The sequence below is a fragment of the Salvelinus fontinalis genome, chromosome 9, assembly GCF_029448725.1.
Source record: "Salvelinus fontinalis isolate EN_2023a chromosome 9, ASM2944872v1, whole genome shotgun sequence".
NCBI lineage: Eukaryota > Metazoa > Chordata > Actinopteri > Salmoniformes > Salmonidae > Salvelinus > Salvelinus fontinalis.
Genome location: NC_074673.1, coordinates 27,912,966 through 27,934,617, shown reverse-complemented (window position 1 = coordinate 27,934,617; position 21,652 = coordinate 27,912,966). Strand labels below are relative to the sequence as shown.

General features: G+C 43.9%; 1 protein-coding gene across 27 annotated transcripts in view; it reads right to left on the bottom strand.

Moving 5' to 3' along the window:
• LOC129862372 (protein-methionine sulfoxide oxidase mical3a-like) overlaps positions 1-21,652 on the bottom strand; it is a 166,322-nt gene that overhangs the window by 28,003 nt on the left and 116,667 nt on the right. For 18 of the 27 annotated variants that reach the window (XR_008760758.1, XM_055933956.1, XM_055933961.1 and 15 more), the window contains 6 exons: positions 19,243-19,438; positions 18,670-18,926; positions 17,909-17,998; positions 17,142-17,264; positions 11,876-11,950; positions 10,218-10,417 (listed from right to left, as the gene is read on the bottom strand). Coding sequence is in view for 26 of the 27 variants with exons in the window: in XM_055933956.1 (XP_055789931.1) it covers positions 10,218-10,417; positions 11,876-11,950; positions 17,142-17,264; positions 17,909-17,998; positions 18,670-18,926; positions 19,243-19,438 (941 nt within the window). In the remaining variant the exon portion in view is untranslated. Of the gene's footprint in view, positions 1-10,217; positions 10,418-11,875; positions 11,951-15,964; positions 16,010-16,621; positions 16,685-17,141; positions 17,265-17,908; positions 17,999-18,669; positions 18,927-19,242; positions 19,439-21,652 lie in introns of all 27 variants that reach the window. The other 9 variants (XM_055933957.1, XM_055933963.1, XM_055933964.1 and 6 more) reach the window with 8 other exon arrangements.

Here is a 21,652-nt window from a genome sequence, read left to right as displayed (position 1 = left end):
ACGGAAAACATTCACCCAACACGAACACTGTGACAACGCCTACCTAAATATGACTCTTAATTAGAGGAACGCCAAACACCTGCATCTAATTAAGAGCCATACCAGGCAACCCAAAAACCAACACAGAAACAGAAAACATAGAATGCCCACCCAACCTCACGTCCTGACCAACTAACACACATAAACTAACAGAAATAGGTCAGGAACGTGACATAACCCCCCCCATAAGGTGCGAACACCGGGCGCACCAGCACAAAGTCTAGGGAAGGGTCTGGGTGGGCATCTGACCACGGTGGTGGCTCAGGCTCCGGGCGAGGTCCCCACCCCACCATAATCCATCCTAGCCTCCATCTCCCCCTAAGAATGTCCACCCTCATTTTACCCCCACAAAATCCCCTTAGTAACATCAATGACAGGGACAGCACCGGGACAGAGAGATAGATCAAGACCGAGGGATAGCACAAGACAGAGGGATAGATCAGAATAAAGAGGTAGATCAAGATAGAGAGGGAGATCATGATAGAGGGGCAACTCCGGACTGAAAGGCAGCTCCGGACAGAGAGACAGCTCTGGACTGAGGGGCAATTCTGGGTATATAGCCGTTTCTGGCTGAAGGGCAGCTCATGGCTGACTGACGGCTCTCGACGCTCATGGCAGGCTGACGGCTCTCGACGCTCATGGCTGGCTGACGGCTCTCGACGCTCATGGCTGGCTGACGGCTCTCGACGCTCATGGCTGGCTGACGGCTCTCGACGCTCATGGCTGGCTGACGGCTCTCGACGCTCATGGCTGGCTGACGGCTCTCGACGCTCATGGCTGGCTGACGGCTCTCGACGCTCATGGCTGGCTGACGGCTCTCGACGCTCATGGCTGGCTGACGGCTCTCGACGCTCATGGCAGGCTGACGGCTCTCGACGCTCATGGCAGGCTGACGGCTCTGGACGCTCATGGCTCTCTGACGGCTCTGGCCGCTCATGGCTCGCTGGCGGCTCTGGCAGATCCTGTCTGGTTGGCGGCTCTGGCAGATCCTGTCTGGTTGGCGGCTCTGGCAGATCCTGTCTGGTTGGCGGCTCTGGCAGATCCTGTCTGGTTGGCGGCTCTGGCAGATCCTGTCTGGTTGGCGGCTCTGGCAGATCCTGTCTGGTTGGCGGCTCTGGCAGATCCTGTCTGGTTGGCGGCTCTGGCAGATCCTGTCTGGTTGGCGGCTCTGGCGGATCCTGTCTGGTTGGCGGCTCTGGCGGATCCTGTCTGGTTGGCGGCTCTGGCGGATCCTGTCTGACGGACGGCTCTAGCGGATCCTGTCTGACGGACGGCTCTAGCGGCTCCTGTCTGGCGGGCGGCTCTAGCGGCTCCTGTCTGGCGGGCGGCTCTAGCGGCTCCTGTCTGGCGGGCGGCTCTAGCGGCTCCTGTCTGGCGGGCGGCTCTAGCGGCTCCTGTCTGGCGGGCGGCTCTAGCGGCTCCTGTCTGGCGGGCGGCTCTAGCGGCTCCTGTCTGGCGGGCGGCTCTAGCGGCTCCTGTCTGGCGGGCGGCTCTAGCGGCTCCTGTCTGGCGGGCGGCTCTAGCGGCTCCTGTCTGGCGGGCGGCTCTAGCGGCTCCTGTCTGGCGGGCGGCTCTGTAGGCTCATGGCAGACGGGCGGCTTTGCAGGCTCATGGCAGACGGGCGGCTTTGCAGGCTCATTGCAGACGGATGGCTCAGACGGCGCTGGGGAGACGGATGGCTCAGATGGCGCTGGGGAGACGGATGGCTCAGATGGCGCTGGGGAGACGGATGGCTCAGATGGCGCTGGTGAGACGGATGGCTCAGATGGCGCTGGGGAGACGGATGGCTCTGGCCGGATAAGGCGCACTGTAGACCTGGTGCGTGGTGCCGGAACTGGAGGCACCGGGCTAAGGACACGCACCTTCATACTAGTGCGGGGAGCAGGGACAGGGCACACTGTACTCTCAAAGCCCACTCTATACCTGGTGCGTGGTACCGGCACTGGTGACACCGGGCTGAGGACAAGCACATCAGGATTAGTAGGGAGAGAAGAAACAGTGTGTACAGGGCTCTGGAGACGCACAGGCGGCTTAGTGCGTGGTGCCGGAACTGGAGGCACCGAACTGGATACACGCACTACAGGGAGAGTGCGTGGAGGAGGAACAGGGCTCAGGAGACGCACTGGTAGCCTAGTGCGTAGTGTAGGCACTGTAGGTACTAGGCTGGGGCGGGGAGGTGGCGCCGGAAATACCGGACCGTGGAGGCGTACTGGCTCTCTTGAGCATTGAGCCTGCCCAACCTTACCTGGTTGAATGCTCCCGGTCGCCCGACCAGTGCGGGGAGGTGGAATAACCCGCACCGGGCTATGTAGGCGAACCGGGGAAACCATGCGTAAGGCAGGTGCCATGTATGCCGGCCCGAGGAGACGCACTGGAGACCAGACGCGTTGAGCCGGCCTCATGACACCTGGCTCAATGCCCAATCTAGCCCTACCAGTGCGGGGAGGTGGAATAACCCGCACTGGTCTATGCACTCGTACAGGAGACACCGTGCGCTCTACTGCGTAACACGGCGCCTGCCCGTACTCCCGCTCTCCACGGTAAGCCTGGGAAGTGGGCACAGGTCTCCTACCTGCCCTTGGCCCACTACCTCTTAGCCCCCCCCCCAATAAATTTTTGGGTGTTACTCACGGGCTTTTTGGGCTTCCGTGCAAGACGCGTTCCCTCATAACTCCGGTTCCTCTCTCTCTTTTCCTCCACTCTCCGAGCTGCCTCCAGCTGTTCCCATGGACGGTGATTCACTTTAGCCCATGGTCCTTCTCCGTTAAATATTTGCTCCCAACTCCACAAGTCCTGTATACTTCCCCGTTGCTCCAAATTATGCTGCTTGGTTCTGGATTCTTGGTGGGTGATTCTGTAACGGCAGTCCTCCTCCTCTTCATCTTCGGAAGAGGAGGAGTATTGAGGGAACCAAGGCGCAGCGTAGTGGAAAGACATGATTTATTTAACAAAACACGAACTTGACTAAACTAACAAAAACAACAAACGGTGTAGACAGACCTAGACGACGTACTTACATAAAACAAGAAAAACGCACGAATAGGAACATAGGCTACACAAACCGAACAAACCGTAAACAGTCCCGCGTGGTGTACAGACACAGACACGGAAAACAATCACCCAACACGAACACTGTGACAACGCCTACCTAAATATGACTCTTAATTAGAGGAACGCCAAACACCTGCCTCTAATTAAGAGCCATACCAGGCAACCCAAAAACCAACACAGAAACAGAAAACATAGAATGCCCACCCAACCTCAAGTCCTGACCAACTAACACACATAAACTAACAGAAATAGGTCAGGAACGTGACATCCACTATGTCTCCCTGTCAAGGCTTTTGCGCCATCAGTACAGATACCAACACATCTTGACCACCAAAGTCCATTTGATGTCACAAAGCTGTCCAATACTTTAAAAATATCCTCTCATGTTGTCCTGGTTTCCAGTGGTGTGCAGAAGAGGAAGTCTTCCTTAATTGACCCCCCATAAACATAACAGACATACAGCTGAAAATGGAATGTTAGATGTATTTGGCTAAGGTGTATGTAAACTCAGTTTTCACAATTCCTGACATTTAATCCTGGTAAACATTGCCTGTCTTAGGTCAGTCAGGATCACCACTATCTTAGAATGTGAAATGTCAAAATAATAGTAGAGGATGATTTATTTAATCACATTCCCAGTGGCTCAGAAGTTTACACTCGATTAGTTTTTGGTAGCATTGCCTTTAAATTGTTTAACTTAGGTCAAGCGTTTTGGGTAGCCTTCCACAATCTTCCCACAATAAGTTGGGTGAATTTTGGCCCATTGCTCCTGACAGAGCTGGTGTAACTGAGTCAGGTTTGTAGGCCTCCTTGATCGCACACACTTTTTCAGTTCTGCCCACACATTTTCTATGGTATTGAGGTGATGGCCACTCCAATACCTTGACTTTGTTGTCCTTAAGCCATTTTGCCACAATTTTGGAAGTATGCTTGGGGTCATTGTCCATTTGGAAGACCCATTTGCGACCAAGCTTTAACTTCCTGACTGATGTCTTGAGATGTTGCTGCCATATATCCACATCATTTTCCGTCCTCATGATGCCATCTATTTTGTGAAGTGCACCAGTCCCTCCTGCAGCAAAGCACCCCCACAACATTATGCTGCCACCCCGTGCTTCATGGTTCGGATGGTGTTCTTCGGCTTGCAAGCTTCCTCCTTTTTCCTCCAAACATAACGTTGGTCATTATGGTCAAACAATTATCTTTTTGTTTCCTCGGACCAGAGGACATTTCTCCAAAAAGTACGATCTTTGTCCCCATGTGCAGTTGAAAACTGTAGTCTGGCTTTTTTATGGCGGTTTTGGAGCAGTGGCTTCTTCCTTGCTGAGCGGCCTTTGAGGTTATGTTGATATAGGACTCATTTTACTGTGGATATTGATATATTTGTACCGGTTTCCTCCAGCATCTTCACAAGGTCCTTTGCTTTTGTTCTGGGATTGCACTTTTCGCACCCAAGTACGTTATTCTCTAGGAAACAGAATGCGTCTCCATCCTGAGTGGTATGACGGCTGCGTGGGCCCATGGTGTTCATGCTTGGGTACTATTGTTTGTACAGATGAACGTGGTACCTTCAGGCATTTGGAAATTGCTCCCAAGGATGAACCAGACTTGTGGAGGTCTACAATTTGTTTTCTGAGGTCTTGGCTGATTTCTTTTGATTTTCCCATGATGTCAAGCAGAGGCACTGAGTTTGAAGGTAGGCCTTGAAATACATCCACAGGTATACCTCCAATGAACTCAAATGATGTCAATTAGCCTATCAGAAGCTTCTAAAGCCATGACATCATTTTCTGGAATTTTCCAAGCTGTTCAAAGGCATGTGATACAGTGAATTATAAGTGAAATAATCTGTCTGTAAACAATTGTTGGAAAAATTACTTGTGTCATGCACAAAGTAGATGTCCTAACCAACTTGCTAAAACTATAGTTAGTTAACAAGATATTTTTGGAGTGGTTGAAAAACGAGTTTCAATGACTCCTACCTAAGTGTAAGTAAACTTCCGACTTCAACTGTATACCAGGAGCTGTGCCAGGCCCACCACATCTGCTGACCCATGCAGCTGTTATGCATCGAATTTCAAAACATCTCTGCCATGCCACTGTCGCGTCGTGAAAAAGTGTTGTTTGATGGAGGCATTGTATGTATAGTTTTTTGGCCTTTTCTCCCAGCATTGTCCCAGCCATATCCGCAGCAGTAGGAAGAATTAAGTCCTCCACAATTGTATGGGGCTTGCCTGTCCTAGCCACTCGGTAGCTCACCATATAATACGCGTCTAGCACCTTCTTATTAATGTTATATGTTGTTTTTATACGTCTTACTACTCGAAAGTCGTCTTAATTCTCGCTCAAAAAACTCCCGCGGCTTATTTTTTAAATTGGCATGTTTTGTTTCTAAATGTCTGCACATGAGTGAAGGTTTAGTAGTACTTTTGCACATATAACACACTGTGGCTGAGGAAAGCGACTACTCCCAATATAAACTATAAAAAATAAGTCCAATCACTGACAACAGCGTTTATTTTCAGTGTAAATATTTGTATTAAGATAAGATTCAACAACTCCGATACAACAGGTCCCAGACGTGCTCAATGGAATTTAGATCCGGGCTCTTCGTTGGCCATGGCAGTACACTGACATTTCTTTCAAATCAAATCCAATTTTATTTGTCACATACACATGGTTAGCAGATGTTAATGCGAGTGTAGCGAAATGCTTGTGCTTCTAGTTCCGTCAATGCAGTAATAACCAACAAGTAATCTAACCTAACAATTCCACAACTACTACCTTATACACACACGTGTAAAGGGATAAAGAATATGTACATAACGATATATGAATGAGTGATGCTAAAGAACGGCATAGGCAAGATGCAGTAGATGGTATAGTGTACAGTCTATACATATGAGATGAGTAATGTAGGGTATGTAAACATAAAGTGGCATAGTTTAAAGTGGCTAGTGATAAATGTATTACATAAAGATGGCAAGATGCAGTGGATGATGTACAGTATATACATATACATATGAGATGAGTCATGTAGGGCATGTAAACATTATATTAAGTGGCATTGTTTAAAGTGGCTAGTGATACATTTTTACATAATTTCCATCAATTCCCAATTCCTATGTCTTGTAGGAAATCATGCACAGAATGAGCAGTATGTCTGGAGGGTCATGCCAGGATGAGTCTGCAAGAAGGGTACCAAATGAGGGAGGAGGATGTCTTCCCTTTAACGCACAGTGTTGAGATGGACTGAGCTTGTTGTCATTGCAGGCAGATGAAGCTGTGACACACCGCCCCAGACCATGACGGACCATCCACCTCCAAATCGATTCCACTCCAGAGTACAGGCCTCGGTGTAATGCTCATTCCTTCGAAGATAAACGCGAACCCGACCATCACCTCTGGTGTGAGAAAACAGCAACTCGTCAGTGAAGAGCACTTTTTGCCAGTCCTGTCTGGTCCAGCAACGGTGGGTTTGTGCCCATGGGCAACGTTGTTGCCAGTGATGTCTGGTGAGGACCTGCCTTACAACAGGCCTACAAGACCTCAGTCCAGCCTCTCTAATTCTATTCCGGACAGTTTGAGCACTGATGGAGGGATTCTGCGTTCGTGGTGTAACTCGGGAGGTTGTTGTTGCCATCCTGTACCTGGATGTACCGATCCTGTGCAGGTGTTGTTACACGTGGTCTGCCACTGCAAGGACGATCAGCTGTCCGTCCTGTCTCCCTGTAGCACGGTCTTAGGCATCTCACAGTACGGACATTGCAATTTATTGCTCTGCAGTCCTCATGCCTCCTTGCAGCATGCCTAAGGCACGTTCACGCAGATGAGCAGGGACCCTGGGCATCTTTCTTTTGGTGTTTTTCAGAGTCAGTAGAAAGGCCTCTTTCGTGTCCTAAGTTTTCATAACTGTGACCTAAATTGCCTAAAGGCCGTAAGCTGTTAGTGTCTTAACGACAGTTCCACAGGTGCATGTTCATTAATTGTTTATGGTTCATTGAACAAGCATTGGAAACAGTGTTTAAACCCTTTACAATCAAGATCTGTGAAGGTGTTGAGTTTTACGAATTATCTTTGAAAGACAGGGTCCTGAAAAAGGGACCTTCCTTTTTTTGCTGAGTTTAACCTCTCTGGTACAAGTGGGACGCTAGCATCCCACCTCGACAACAGCCAGTGAAATTGCAGGGCGCCAAATTCAAAACAACAGAAATCCCATAATTAAAATTCCTCAAACATACAAGTATTATCCACCATTTTAAACATAAACTTGTTGTAAATCCAACCACAGTCTCTGATTTCAAAAAGGCTTTACTTCGAAAGCACACCAACTGATTATGTTAGGTCCGTACCTAGTCACAGAAAAACACAGCCATTTTTCCAGCCAAAGAGAGGAGTCACAAAAAGCAGAAAGAGATCAAATTAATCACTAACCTTTGATGATCTTCATCAAATGGCACTCATAGGACTTCATGTTACACAATACATGTATGTTTTGTTCGATAAAGTTCATATTTATATCCAAAAATCTCAGTTTACATTGGCGCGTTATGGTCAGAAATGCATTGTCTCAAACAAACATCCGGTGAAAGTGCAGAGAGCCACATCAAATACTCATCATAAACATTGATAAACGATACAAGTGTTAAGCATGGAATTATAGATAAACTTCTCCTTAATGCAACCGCTGAGTCAGATTTCAAAAATGCTTTACGGCAAAAGCACACTTTGCGATTATGTTAGGTCAGCACCTAGCCACAGAAACCCATACAGCCATTTTCCAAACAAGAAGAGGTGCCATAAAAGTCAGAAATAGCATTAAAATGAATCACTTACCTTTGACGATCTTCATCTGGTGGCACTCCCAGATCTCCATGTTAGACAATAAATGTTAGTTTTGTTCGATATTGTCCATCTTTTTGACCAAAAACCTCCTTTTTGTTCGCGCATTTTGTCCAGTAATCCGAATGCAGAAGGCATGTTCACCAATACCAGACCGAAAAGTTTTTTAAAAAGTACAATAAAAGTTAGTAGAAACATCCCAAACGATGTATAAAATCATTCCTCTGGTTGTTTTTGTCATAATCAATCAATAATATTTCAACCGGACCAAAGCTTCGTCAATAGGAAAGGAGAAACAAGAAAGGCGCGTTCACGATCAGGCGCATGGCTGATGAATGGAAATGTCCAATGGCCACTGATTAAAGGTGCTGTATCTCCCTCATTTTTCAGAGTAAAAGCCTGAAACAATGCCTAAAGACTGGCCACATGTAGAGGAAGACACGGAGCTCGTGAACTGGGTCCGAAGTGTTTGTATGGTAGGCTTACATTGGAAAAACAGCCCTTCAAAAAAATAGTACTTCCTGGTTGGATTTTCCTCTGGTTTTCACCTGCCATATCAGTTCTGTTATACTCACAGACATTAAAGTTTCCAAAACTGTTAAAATAGAGTGTTTTCTATCAAAATCTACTAATTATATGCATATCCTATTAACTGGGCATGAGTAGCAGGCAGTTTAATTTGGGCACGCTTTTCATCAAAATTCAGAATGCTGCCCCCTACCCTAGTGAAGTTAAGTGAACCCCAAATCAATATAGGTGTCATCATATTTTCACCTCTTCGATGGTCCAACATCCCCGTCTGTTGTTCGGTGCTTTCCCAGGTAAGGGAGAAGTATCTCTTCGACTGCATCAGATTCACAACTGTCAGTGTCCGTGCTAGCTGGGCTAACAACAAATGTAGGATTACTGATGCTAGCATTGGATGTGCTCGTGGAAGCAGAACAACTTGTGCCTTCGACAGGTGCAGTTGTAGTACTGCTGGTAGTAGCAGTACTACCAGTAGAGCTGGTATGTGTCTATGGACACGGAGCTTACTTTTTTTAACCATTTATTAATTTTCGAGCAAACGGAATGAGCAGCAGCTACGTTTGGCTACATACGGAACGTTAATGGAATTCCCTTGAGAGAGTAACGGTTAATGTGATTGGATGTTAATTATTTGACTAGTCTACCTGTATTTGACATTTTGTTGTTATTTTGCTGAACACTTGATGGTTCAATTTTATTTTTTGACAGTGAAACGAGGCTACTCAGGCGAGAAAAAAACCTCACCCAAATGTATAGCCCCGTTGGTAAAATATAGATGATTGTTTGAAAAAGTGAAGATTCCTTTCATTTTTTTTAATGCCAATCACATTTTTATTTGGCGTACCCCAGTTTGGGAATACCTGATCTACACTGATTTAAGTGGATTTAACAAGTGACATAATTAAGAGATCATAGCTTTCACCTGGTCAGTCTGTCATGGAAAGAGCAGGTGTTCTTAATGTGTCGTACACTCAGTGCATATCCCAAGTGCATATCCATTGTAACAATATTGTAATTACATGGTTGGTTATTAAAGATTGTACGTACAATGTAACTAAAAGGTTTATAGCTAATGTTGTCCTGTCTCTTAATTTCTCCTGTTTAGCCTAGTGTCCGCAAAGGTTGTTACATCGTACCTACAAAGGTTGATACATTGTAACTACATAGTAATTATAAAGGTTATACCCTACTGGGTTTCACGTTACATTAAGTTGCTTGCTCCTGGGTAGGTACATGACAATTACAAGTAGATCCTATGTAACTATATTGTTCTAACGTTACACTTGATTCGGTTTAACCTTTGAGCCAGGTTATAACATAAAAATAAACACATTGAAAATGACTGGTAGTTAATGACAGGGTGTTCCTTGTTACAATTGTTGTTACCAGGTCTAAACCTATTTATCAACTCTGGTATTACATGTGGATTCAATGGTAGTGGCACCTTGTAGTAACATGTAACAAGGTCAGATTTTGGTTTGAGTTGTTAACATTGTAATTCACAGGTGACTTTCAAACATGTAATCACAAAACATTAATTACATAGTGGAACAAGAAAATGTGCAATAACATCAAGTTACACATGTGGAATAACCTTCAGAAAGTGAATGTGTAATTACACATTCCATGTTCCAATTGTGTAATAACTGATTTCGCAACAACACGATAACCATGTAATTATATAGTAAAGCCTACGTAACTCCTACATTGTGAGTAATAGGGGGAACTTAATGTAAAGTGTTACCAACATTTCTTACCTGTGAATCAGGCTGTGGAGTCGGTGGTTTGACTGGCAAGAGCACAACTTCCCCAACTAACTTCACTGGACTGACACTAGATTGTTCAATGCTGGAGGCGAGCCCCTGACTTTCCGACTTCTTGTCCTCTTCAGGAAATGCTTCACTGATCTCTGACTGGTGTAGACAAGCCTCAGCCTCCGCGTCGGAGGGAATGTCTTCTGTAATAATATAGACAATAAGTATATCTTAGAACTCGATAATGTACACTACTGTTCAAAAGTTTGGGGTCACTTCGAAATGTCCTTGTTTTTGAAGAAAAAGCATATTTATTGTCCATTAAAATAACATCAAATTGATCAGAAATACAGTGGCAGCTTCATTAAATAGTACCCGCAAAACACCAGTCTCAACGTCAACAGTGAAGTGGCAACTCCGGCATGCTGGCCTTCTAGGCAGAGTTGCAAAGAAAAAGACATATCTCAGACTGGCCAAATAAAATAAAAGATTAAGATAGGCAAAAGAACACAGACACTGGACAGAGGAACTCTGCATAGAAGGCCAGCATCCCGGAGTCGCCTCTTCACTGGACGTTGAGACTGGTGTTTTGCGGGTACTATTTAATGAAGCTGCCAGTTGAGGACTTGTGAGGTGTCTGTTTCTCAAACTAGACATTCTAATGTACTTGTCCTCTTGCTCAGTTGTGCACCGGGGCCTCCCACTCCTCTTTCTATTCTGGTTAGAGACAGTTTGTGCTGTTCTGAGTAGTACACAGCATTGTACGAGATCTTCAGTTTCTTGGCAATTTCTCGCATGGAATAGCTTTCATTTCTCAGAACAAGAATAGACTGACGAGTTTCAGAAGAAACGTCTTTGTTTCTGGCCATTTTGTGCCTGTAATCAAACCCACAAATGCTGATGCTCCAGATTCTCAACTAATCTAAAGGAGGCCAGTTGTATTGCTTATTGAAATCAGCACAACAGTTTTGGGCTGTGCTAACATAATTGCAAAAAGGTTTTCTAATGATCAATTAGCCTTTTAAAATGATAAACTTGGATTAGCTAACACAATGTGCCATTGGAACACAGGAGTGATGGTTGCTGATAATGGGCCTCTGTACGCCTATGTAGATATTCCATTATTTATTTTTTTATCTGCTGTTTCCAGCTACAATAGTCATTTACAACATTAACAATGTCTACACTGTATTTTTGATCAATTTGATGTTATTTAAATGGACAAAACATTTGCTTTTCTTTCAAAAACAAGGACATTTCTAAGTGACCCCAAACTTTTGAATGGTAGTATACCTCACCATATTTGGTAGTGAGTGGAAATGCCAACCAGATGCTTCAAATGTATACATCCGGTAAAATATGTGGCTAATTGTTTTATCTGTAGTGTGAGGTGAGCGGTAAGTGTGATGTAACTTCCTGGTGAACTCTCACTTATACCAGAGATCTGTATATAATGATGAGATGCCTCATGTCTCTGCCCTAACAATGTACTAACAAATACATTATCGGGTTCAAAGATGTACCTCACCAGTCTTACCCTTGCTGTCATCATAGCTCATAAATTACATTTGTTCATACACATTCTGTGAAACATCACTCTAGTATTAAATTAATAATTAGAAAACTAAACAGTAGATTTGTTGAAAAGGTTGGTTGCATACCCTGGTCCATCTCGGTGCCCAGTTCAAAATCATGGCTGCCATCTTCTGCTTCCGGGTCATCATCCTCACAGTTCTCTGAGGGCACAGGAGAGTGAGGAAACAGTTAAACAGGGTACCAACTGAGCTTTTAGTCTGGTTCAACTAGGGCTGTGGCAGTCATTACATTTTGTAATTGACCGTTAATTAACATAAACACATTTAGCATATCCTACAAGCCACTGATGCAGAACTATGGAATATCTACATTTTAAAAAGTCTAATAAATCCATGTAATATAGCCTACACTATCACAATAAATCCATTAGATATTTTCGAGAGGTCTAAAGAAACATGATATGAAGAAAATGTAGTCTATTTCAGAAGAACAGAATAGCATACTCTGCGTTGTACTTATGTTAGTTAGGTCCTGATCTGGCTATGCCATATGGCTGTGGACTACACTAGTTAATTTAGCAGACAAGATTTGGTTAGAATTCCGTGGCATTATTTTATAATATGAAGAATACAATTGAACATACTGTAGCTGAATAAAATAGAAAGGATATTTTCTCCAAACGATTTGAGGCCGCATATGCGGCTGTTCTGTGTTGAGCGGTTAACTTCTCTAGGATAGGGGGCAACATTTTCACGTATGGATGAAAAGCATACCCAAATTCAACTGCCAGCTACTCATCCCCAGAAGATAAGATATGCATATCGTTAGTGTATTTGGATAGAAAACACTCTGAAGTTTCTAAAACTGTTTGAATCATGTCTGTGAGTATAACAGAACTTATTTAGCAGGCGAAACCACGAGGACAAACCATTCAGATTTTTTTGTTGTTGAGGTCACTCTCTTTTCAATGGATTTTCATTGGGAATACTGATTTCTAATTGACCTTCTTGCAGTTCCTACCGCTTCCACTGGATGTCAACAGTCTTTAGAAATTGGTTGAGGGTTTTTCCTTTGTGTAATGAAGAAGTACGGCCATTTTGAATCAGGGTCACTTGTGTCCTGTTTGTTAGAGGCGCGTGACCAGAAGTCTAGCTACAGTTTGTTTAAATCCTGTATTGAATACAGATCATCCCGTCTTCAATTTGATCTATTATTTACGTAAAAAAATACCTAAAGTTGAAATGTTTTGGCAAAGTTTACAGGTAACTTTTGAGATATTTTGTAGTCACATTTCACAATTTGGAACCAGTGTTTTTCTGGATCAAACGCGCCAAATAAATGGACATTTTGGATATATATCGACGGAATTAATCGAACAAAAGGACCATTTGTGATGTTTATGGGACATATTGGAGTGCCAACAACAGAAGCTTGTCAAAGGCATGAATTATATTTTTATTTCTGCATTTTGTGTCGCGCCTGCAGGGTTGAAATATGCTTCTCTCTGTTTACTATGGTGCTATCCTCAGATAATAGCATAGTTTGCTTTCGCCGAAAAGCCTATTTGAATTCTGACATGTTAGCTGGATTCACAACCAGTGTAGCTTTAATTTGGTATCTTTCATGTGTGATTTAATGAAAGTTTGATTTTTATAGTAATTTATTTGAATATGGCGCTCTGCATTTTCTCTGGCTTTGGCCAAGTGAGACAGAACTCAGATTATGCATAAACTCCGATTTTTGGATATAAATATTAACTTTACCGAACAAAACATACATGTATTGTGTAACATGAAGACCTATGAGTGTCATCTGATGAAGATCATCAAAGGTTAGTGATTAATTTTAACTCTATTTCTGCTTTTTGTTACTCCTCTCTTTGGCTGGAAAAATGGCTGTGTTTTTCTGTGGCTATGTACTGACCTAACATAATCGTTTGGTGTGCTTTCGCCGTAAATCCTTTTTTAAATCAGACATGTTGGCTGGATTCGCAACAAGTGTAGCTTTCATTTGGTGTCTTTCATGTGTGATTTCATGAAAGTTAGATTTTTATAGTAATTTATTTGAATTTGGCGCTCTGCATTTTTACTGGCTTTTGGCCAAGTAGGACGTTAGCGTCCCACATATCCCAGAGAAGTTAACAAAGAAACAGGTGCTCCTATATGCTTAATTTAGAGTTTTTTATGTAACTTTAGTTGTGATACAAATGTTGGGCTATATGTTTAGATTTTTAATACATTCTAAAAAGCTGCATGATGCGACTAATGATGATTTGAAAAAAGTTGCATTAAAGGCATGAGCTGAGCTTTGTTTTTTTGCACAGGCTGTACACACTTCAGTCTCTCATTCACAAATTTGACAAGCACTTGATAATCCCTCGAATTTCCCAGCTGCAAAAAAGAAAACCCTCCTAAAAAAATCAATTTCTTTAGCGGCCAGTGGCCATTGTGCCACTTCTCCCACTGCGTGCTGAAGCACCTCTCACTCACATGGCTCTCAGTCACGTGATCGGGTCTTTCTCACAGGCTACAAGTGAAGACAGACACATCAGGGGACGCAACCGCGTGTGTCCTTATCCAATTCCAAGGCGCATTTTGAGGATATTGGAAGTACGGTCCACATTTACTTTTCGTCAGCCAACAAGATGAGTAGGCCTAACGAACAGCAAAAGCACTAGCCTATGTCAATCTACTATCCCCCATAGTAGAAAAGTTGACCTATTCTATTCTGTGCGAGAAATAAATATTCCAAACATAGTAGGGATGCGATAGATTCCAAATTAATACAACCACTAGCATCAAAAAACCTGTTTGAAGCAATGAGCTTGACACAACAGATGAGAACGTTTAACCTAAAACGTTTAACCTAAAATGTTGATAAACTATTAGGCTGTCACATTATAAGCGCAGCAATGCGCATATGGCAGTAGGCTATAATCAAATGTTCCATTAGCAGGAAAATACCATTCTCAAAAGTGACCACAAACGCGATTATGCACGTGATGCTTTTATTATAAAAGATGAAAATTCTTTTTATGGTGAAAATTATCTTGAAACTCACGCACTGCGTATGTATGCCAGTTAGGCTCTACACCGCTTGTAAAGTGGATTAATGTGCTTGATTTTAAGAGGTTATTTGACTACTTTAGTTGTGATACAAACCTTAACAAAAAACATAAGCCTATGGGCTAGGCTAAATGAGGTGTGCGACTTTATTTGATAAATTCGCAAAAAAAGCATGCTCTGTTTGCCTTAAGCTGGGCATCATTCACAAGTGATAGGCTAATATTGTCACCCATCAAGACCATTCTTGATTTAATCTTGTCTTTACATATAGTAAATAATATGTGTGTGAAATTTGGACCATTATCATGCACCTGTCTCGAAACAGGGGCAGCGGGAAAAAAAATACATGTAATCTATCCACTTAAATAGCGAATGGAGGATGCTTTTCCTGTGGTTAATTTTCATGCCAGCCAGGTAGGCTATACTCCTGTTGTAAATATAAGCAATGTACTTAATATTTTCTTAACATTAGGAAAGTTGAGAAATAAATGTAGAAGGCTTAGCATATAGAAAGCTGATGGGATACTCCTCTTTTTAAGAGGCCATCACTCTGTTTTCTTCCGCAATTGCATAGCCTATAGAAATGTTGCGCAACATGAGCTCATGGGCTCTCGAAGTGTTTGATTAGATTTCCGATTACATTTGCATTGATGTCAGAGTGATTAGAGGGACAATAGAGTGCAGGGGTACCAGGCAGTTAACAAGTTTGGTAGGTTACTAATGACCATCAGCAGCCTCAGAGCTTGGAGAAGCCTAATTACCGTGACCGGTCACATGGAATTCGACTGTCATCAAGACTCGTGATGCCGGTGTGGCAGTAATACGGTCACCGTAACAGCCCTAGGTTCAACCAAAGAGAGCTGTCCAAGACTCCCTCAAAGCTGTCTAATCTGAACACTCTCATTTTCTGACCTCAGGGCAGGCAAGAAACTAAAGGTTAAACAAACACTTAAGAAAAAGGCCTTTGGGCGAATATGAAGCATGGAGACAGGAATGAGAAAAGCATATGACTAGGCCTAGGAGAAGTCCATTTCTGGGACAATTATAAAAAGAGATTTGTGGTAAGATGTTCATAGACACGTCATAACATTTACATATATTTGCACACAACAGGCTTTGCCGATAAAGGAAAAAAAGAGCATATATTACCATGACATGATTGGTGGTTAGAGACAGACATGCACCGATCCATTTCTGAAAATGCAAACGCTTGCATCAAGAAATTGCAAATCCACAAGGTGTTAACGGCATCCATGTTGAAGTGGAAAAGCAAAAGTATCCCTCCTGTCCAAATGGTCCTTGTGAGATCCATACACTATACAGTATGTTACAAGTTTGTATGTTTTTTTGTGTGTTTGTCAAGAACGAAACCGCCCCAAAAGCTTGAAAAAGGAGTCCACCCACCTCAGAAACATGCCACTGTTAATATCAGAGGAAAACAAGAATTCCAGACAAATGACAACTCCACCCACACAAGTCATTACCCATCTAGTGACATCATGCACGCCAGGCAGACCACCATAGGCTTGCAACAGCCCTGGTGAGTGTGGTGTATAGCCCCCCCATAACTTATCTCCTTCTACTCCGATACTTTATAGTATGATCTGACGAACAGGGAAGCGAGGTTGGGTGGTGAGAAAACTGGTAAAGTGTTGGTCTCTTGTGTTGTATAGTTCCAGCATGCATGCTTGTGAGTGAGTGTCTGTGTGTGCTGCCATGCTATAAGGAAGGTAGAGTAGAATAGAGCTGTAAGCCAAGGTATAGGGATCATCATATATAATGATCACATATATCGCTCTGCACTACCTCCAGACACCGACTCCAACCAGACTCGCACAGCCTCATGACGAGCGGATGTGTTGGCGGGGGCTACATTTAAAACAAACATGGTTGGGACAGGATATTAACAGAACAGACACATGGGAAAGAAATAACAGAACAGAACAAAGCCAAACCAAATGAACAGAATGAATAAACAAAAGGGATAAATAAAGGAAGGAACCCGGGGTGTGATTGGTGAGCTTTGATCTGAGCAAGTGAAACCTGTGTCTCTCTGTCCATCGGTCACAACCCCAGACCCCTTAACGACAACACTGAGACACAACATTAATGCTCCAAAAAAAGAAAGCAGGACAATCAAAACCACAGATGATTATAGACAAGAGGTTGGTTAGTGTGGGAGGGTTGGTCCTCCTGGCCCAGACACACACAGCAGTAGCCAGTCTGATGAGACACACTGGTCCCCAACTGGGAGACCCACAGTCAGGGAGCCAAGGGGCCAGCCTGGGAAGTGTACCCAGGGATCAGCTCCTCTGGGCTGGGTTACCTGTGGAGGAGGGCTGGGAGGCTGAGGCAGGAGGCCCCTCCGACAGCACGGAAACTCCTCTGATATTCTTAATGACTGTTGGATCCACAGGCTGCAGCACTTGCTGGATCTGCAGGTATCTGGCTGTATGGAGGTGTAGGGGGTGGACCGTATATGGTTGGTGTGTGTGGATTTGAGTTCCATATTGTATGAAGTGTGAGAGAGTCGTTGAGGAATGGGAGTAGGAACACCAAGGGAAACAGACAGAACGGGAAAAGAGAGAAATAAGAGAGAGAAGGTATAGAGGGGATTTTAGACCAGTAGGAGACAGTACGGTTGAAATAGGATCTACCACAGGAAGGAGATGGAGGCTGCATGCAATAGTGTCCTGGAACAACAGTAGCAGCTTTACAGTAAAATATTATAAATCAGAAAGACAAAGTCTCTGCCATGGTAAAACTGTTGACTGACTAAAAAAGGGACACTGAACATGCTCTTAGTAGAAGTGGATTATTACAAAAACAAAGTTGCAAGAAAACAAGTTAATAGGAAGAATGTTAAGGGGTAGAATAAAACGGGTAGTAATATTTCAGCATGAGAATGTAAAACACAGAATTAAAAATAACCGTCCATCTCTATCAAAATTCCACAATTCAAACATTAGCAACACAACACTGCAGTAGAAATCCTGGTAAAAAGAAACAAACCCAACACAAGAGTTAATTAATGAGAAGGTCCCTTCACTCATCGTTAAGTGTGCAAACCCCATCAGCAGGCAGTGGTGCTACCTTTAAATGTACCTGTATCCTCTTCATCTTTGAGGTTCTCCAGCCATATGCCTGACTGGAGTTCCCTCTCCCACGGGCAGTACTCCCCCTCTGCCAGTAGGGGGAGACATGCCCCAAGACAGACACAGACACAGACACAGACACAGACACAGACAGAGACAGAGACAGAGACAGAGACAGAGACAGAGACAGAGACAGACACAGAGACAGAGACAGAGACAGAGACAGACAGAGAGACAGAGACAGACAGAGAGACAGAGAGACAGAGAGACAGAGAGACAGAGAGACAGAGAGACAGAGAGACAGAGAGACAGAGAGACAGACAGACAGACAGACAGAGGAAGAAACGAGGACAGGGAGAGGGGGAGGACACAGAGAAGATGAGGATAACAATGACTTCAGTGACAGGAGAAAGAGGTATACTTTTCTCTAAAAAAACAGATTTAGTGAGATAAGAGGACCAATAGTCACAGAGTTGAGATGAAGACAGAATGTTCACATACAAATGAGGAAGACATCATAGGAATGACATCATAGGGAAAACACTGACACCAGTTTACTGTAGAACCCACTGACTGAGTGACTAGACAGGCTACATTCCAAATCGCACATATCATAAAATGTTTGTTTTTTTAAATCTCATGACAGAATAGCAGCACTGCAACAGGACATCTGAAAACTGAAACTGTAGATAAACTACATACAGTAGACACACTTTGTAAACTTTAAACTGTCACATCATTTTTTTTTTACTATTTTACCATCACTCGATTCCTCCTCATCGTCCTCCTCTTCATCATCTTCCTCCTCCTCCACCTTTAGGTCTCTAACAATTTGAGCCTGAGCCCCGTCCTCTCCCTCGGCCCCTGGGTCGCTGTCGGTCTTCAGCTTAGCATGGAGCTCCACAGCCTCTTTCCAGGGTACCCCTCCCAGGTCTGAAGGGCTGGGGGGCTCCTGCTGCTCCTCCTCATGGTCCTCATCCTCCTGGTCCTCCTCCTCCATGTCAGACTCAGAGCTGCTGTAGGAGTGCAAGAGAGGCAGATGTTAAAGCAGGCAGGGAAGGAGAGGATATTTACACACACCAACACATTACATTTAAGTCATTTAGCAGACGCTCTTATCCAGAGCGACTTACACTTACTGGCACCGTATATATATCCAATACTTTACAAGCACTGACCATAACCATCACATACCAGCATGCAATATTAAATTATAATTTAAGCATCAGCCACAGTTTGTGTGCATTACAATACATTAGCCTAAATTGGTGAGATTGAACAGTTGCTCCCACTAGCCATGTCCTCGCAGAGTTGAATGTCCCTCTGTCTTACCTGGAGCCCAGCTCTGCGTGTTTGTCCTTGTCCAGCACGCTGCTCAGGTTGTGTTCAGCCAGCGTCTCCTCGGGCACCTCCTCCAAATCCTCCTCCCGCTGCAGAGAGAGACGGTAGTTCTCCAGCTCGATGCGCTCCGGCGTGCCCCGCAGACGCTTAGGCATGCTGGGCTCCTGCAGCCCGTTGACCTCTGGGACTGGGGTGGATCGTGGAGGGGCAAGGGCGGAGGGGTGTCAGGGAGAGAAAACAGACAGGCTTTCTAAGAATCAGATGGGTAGCATGATTGAGGAGAGGAGCTGGAGGGATACAGCAGTGCAAGAGCCATGTAAGGTGTAGACAGTAGGCAGGCTCGGGTATCATTCAAACTGAGGCTATGCTTCTTATCTCCAAGTTTCCACTATACCATCGGACCAGTATACTGTACCTACTGTATAACATTCTAACAAACACATCTTTCCATAATCACGTTTCAGTCTATGTTTCTTCCATGACTATAGTTGAGCACTGATTTATTATCACTCATTTTGTATGAACTGATGTGTGTCATGTTTGAGCCATTTTTATGTTTGTATACACATTTCTTCAGATTCTAGGACAAACAGACAAAACCACACAGTCATTGTAACAATTTATTGCATTCATTGTTTTTCCTACAGTAGCTCACAAATATAATAGATTTATTATATACACTATGATATATATATGTATTATATAATATAAGGTTGGTACTACTTTGCCTTTTTCCCATCCTTTCTAGCAAGTGGTAAAACTGACTGACACTGACAGTCTAATACAGGGATGGGCAACTAGTGTCCCAAATCAGAACCCTGTCGTAATAAACATGGTCAATTTACCGACTGGGGGGCCCCCATTGATTTTGTTTTCACTCTCACTCAGATATCATATTAATATGGCATTAGTCAGGGCACAATACATTGAATTGCAGTAAATTAGCTTAAAAACTGCAAACATTTCTCTCCACCCAATGGCAAAATGTGTAGAATTGCAGGATGGATATGGATGTGGGTATGCAGACCTGAATCGCATTCCCTCATGATGAGTTCAGATTTTTTGTGGCCCCTACCCCCATCAAAGTTGCCCATTCCTGGTCTAGTAGAATCAGTCTAAATTTGAGATGAGATTATACACTTGCATAGGACACGGCAACACTTAAAAATGTGTCATTTAAAATGATAAATTTAGCTTAAAATAAGGTGAGAGAAACTTACCAACAGAAAATGTGCTGTAAGCAATGACAGCATGCAACCCTCACTAAAGCATGGTTTGGTGAGGCAGAGAGTGTGATATTTCACTTGTTTTCATGCAATGGTGCTAGTGGTGACAGTTTGTCAGATTAGTGAAACTGAAGAATGCAGAACTCTAGTATCACAGAGGGACATTTAGAAGACAATAGAGTCTGCATCACAGTCTCATGAGACAATAGATTCATGAGGCAATTAATCCTATTCGACTAACCTCCGTTTTAAAGATGATAGGGATTCCCACAGGTTAGCATGTGTTATGAAATTATCAATGTTAGCCATTAATAAACTATATAAACGAAATAATGTTGACACCCTTTAAATTAGTGGATTTGTCTATTTCAGCCACACCAGTTGCTGACAAGTGTATAAAATCGAGCGCATGGCCATGCAATCTCCATAGCCAAACATTGTCAGTAGAATGGCCTTACTGAAGAGCTCAGTGACTTTCAATGTGGCACCGTCATAGGATGTCACCTTTCCTACAAGTCAGTTGGTCAAACTTCTTCCCTGCTAGGGCTGCCCCAGGCAACTGTAAGTGCTGTTATTGTGAAGTAGAAATTTCTGGGAGCAATAACGGCTCAGTCGCGAAGTGGTAGGCCACAGAAGCTCACAGAACAGGACTGCCGAATGCTGAAGCGCGTAGCGAGTAAAAATTGTCTGTGCTCGGTTGCAACACTACCGTGTTCCAAACTGCCTCTGGAAGCAACGTCAGCACAAGAACTGTTCATTGGGAGCTTCATGAAATGGGTTTCAATGGCCGAGCAGCCGCACACAAGCCCAAGATCACCATGCACAATGCTAAGCTTTGGCTAGAGTGGTGTAAAGCTCACCGCAATTGGAAAAAGTGTTCTCTGGACTGATGAATCACGCTTCACCATAATTGTTTTATTTATTTAACCTTTATTTAACTAGAGAAGTCAGTTAAGAATGAATTCTTATTTACAATGACGGCCTACCCCGACTAAACCCTAACCCGGGCGACACTGGGCCAATTGTGCATCGCCCAATAGGACTCCCAATCACGGCCGGTTGTGATACAGCCTGGAATCAAACCAGAGTCTGTAGTGATGCCTCTAGCACTGAGATGCAGTGCCTTAGACCGCTGCACCACTCGGGAACCCCATCTGGCAGTCCGACGTAAGGAA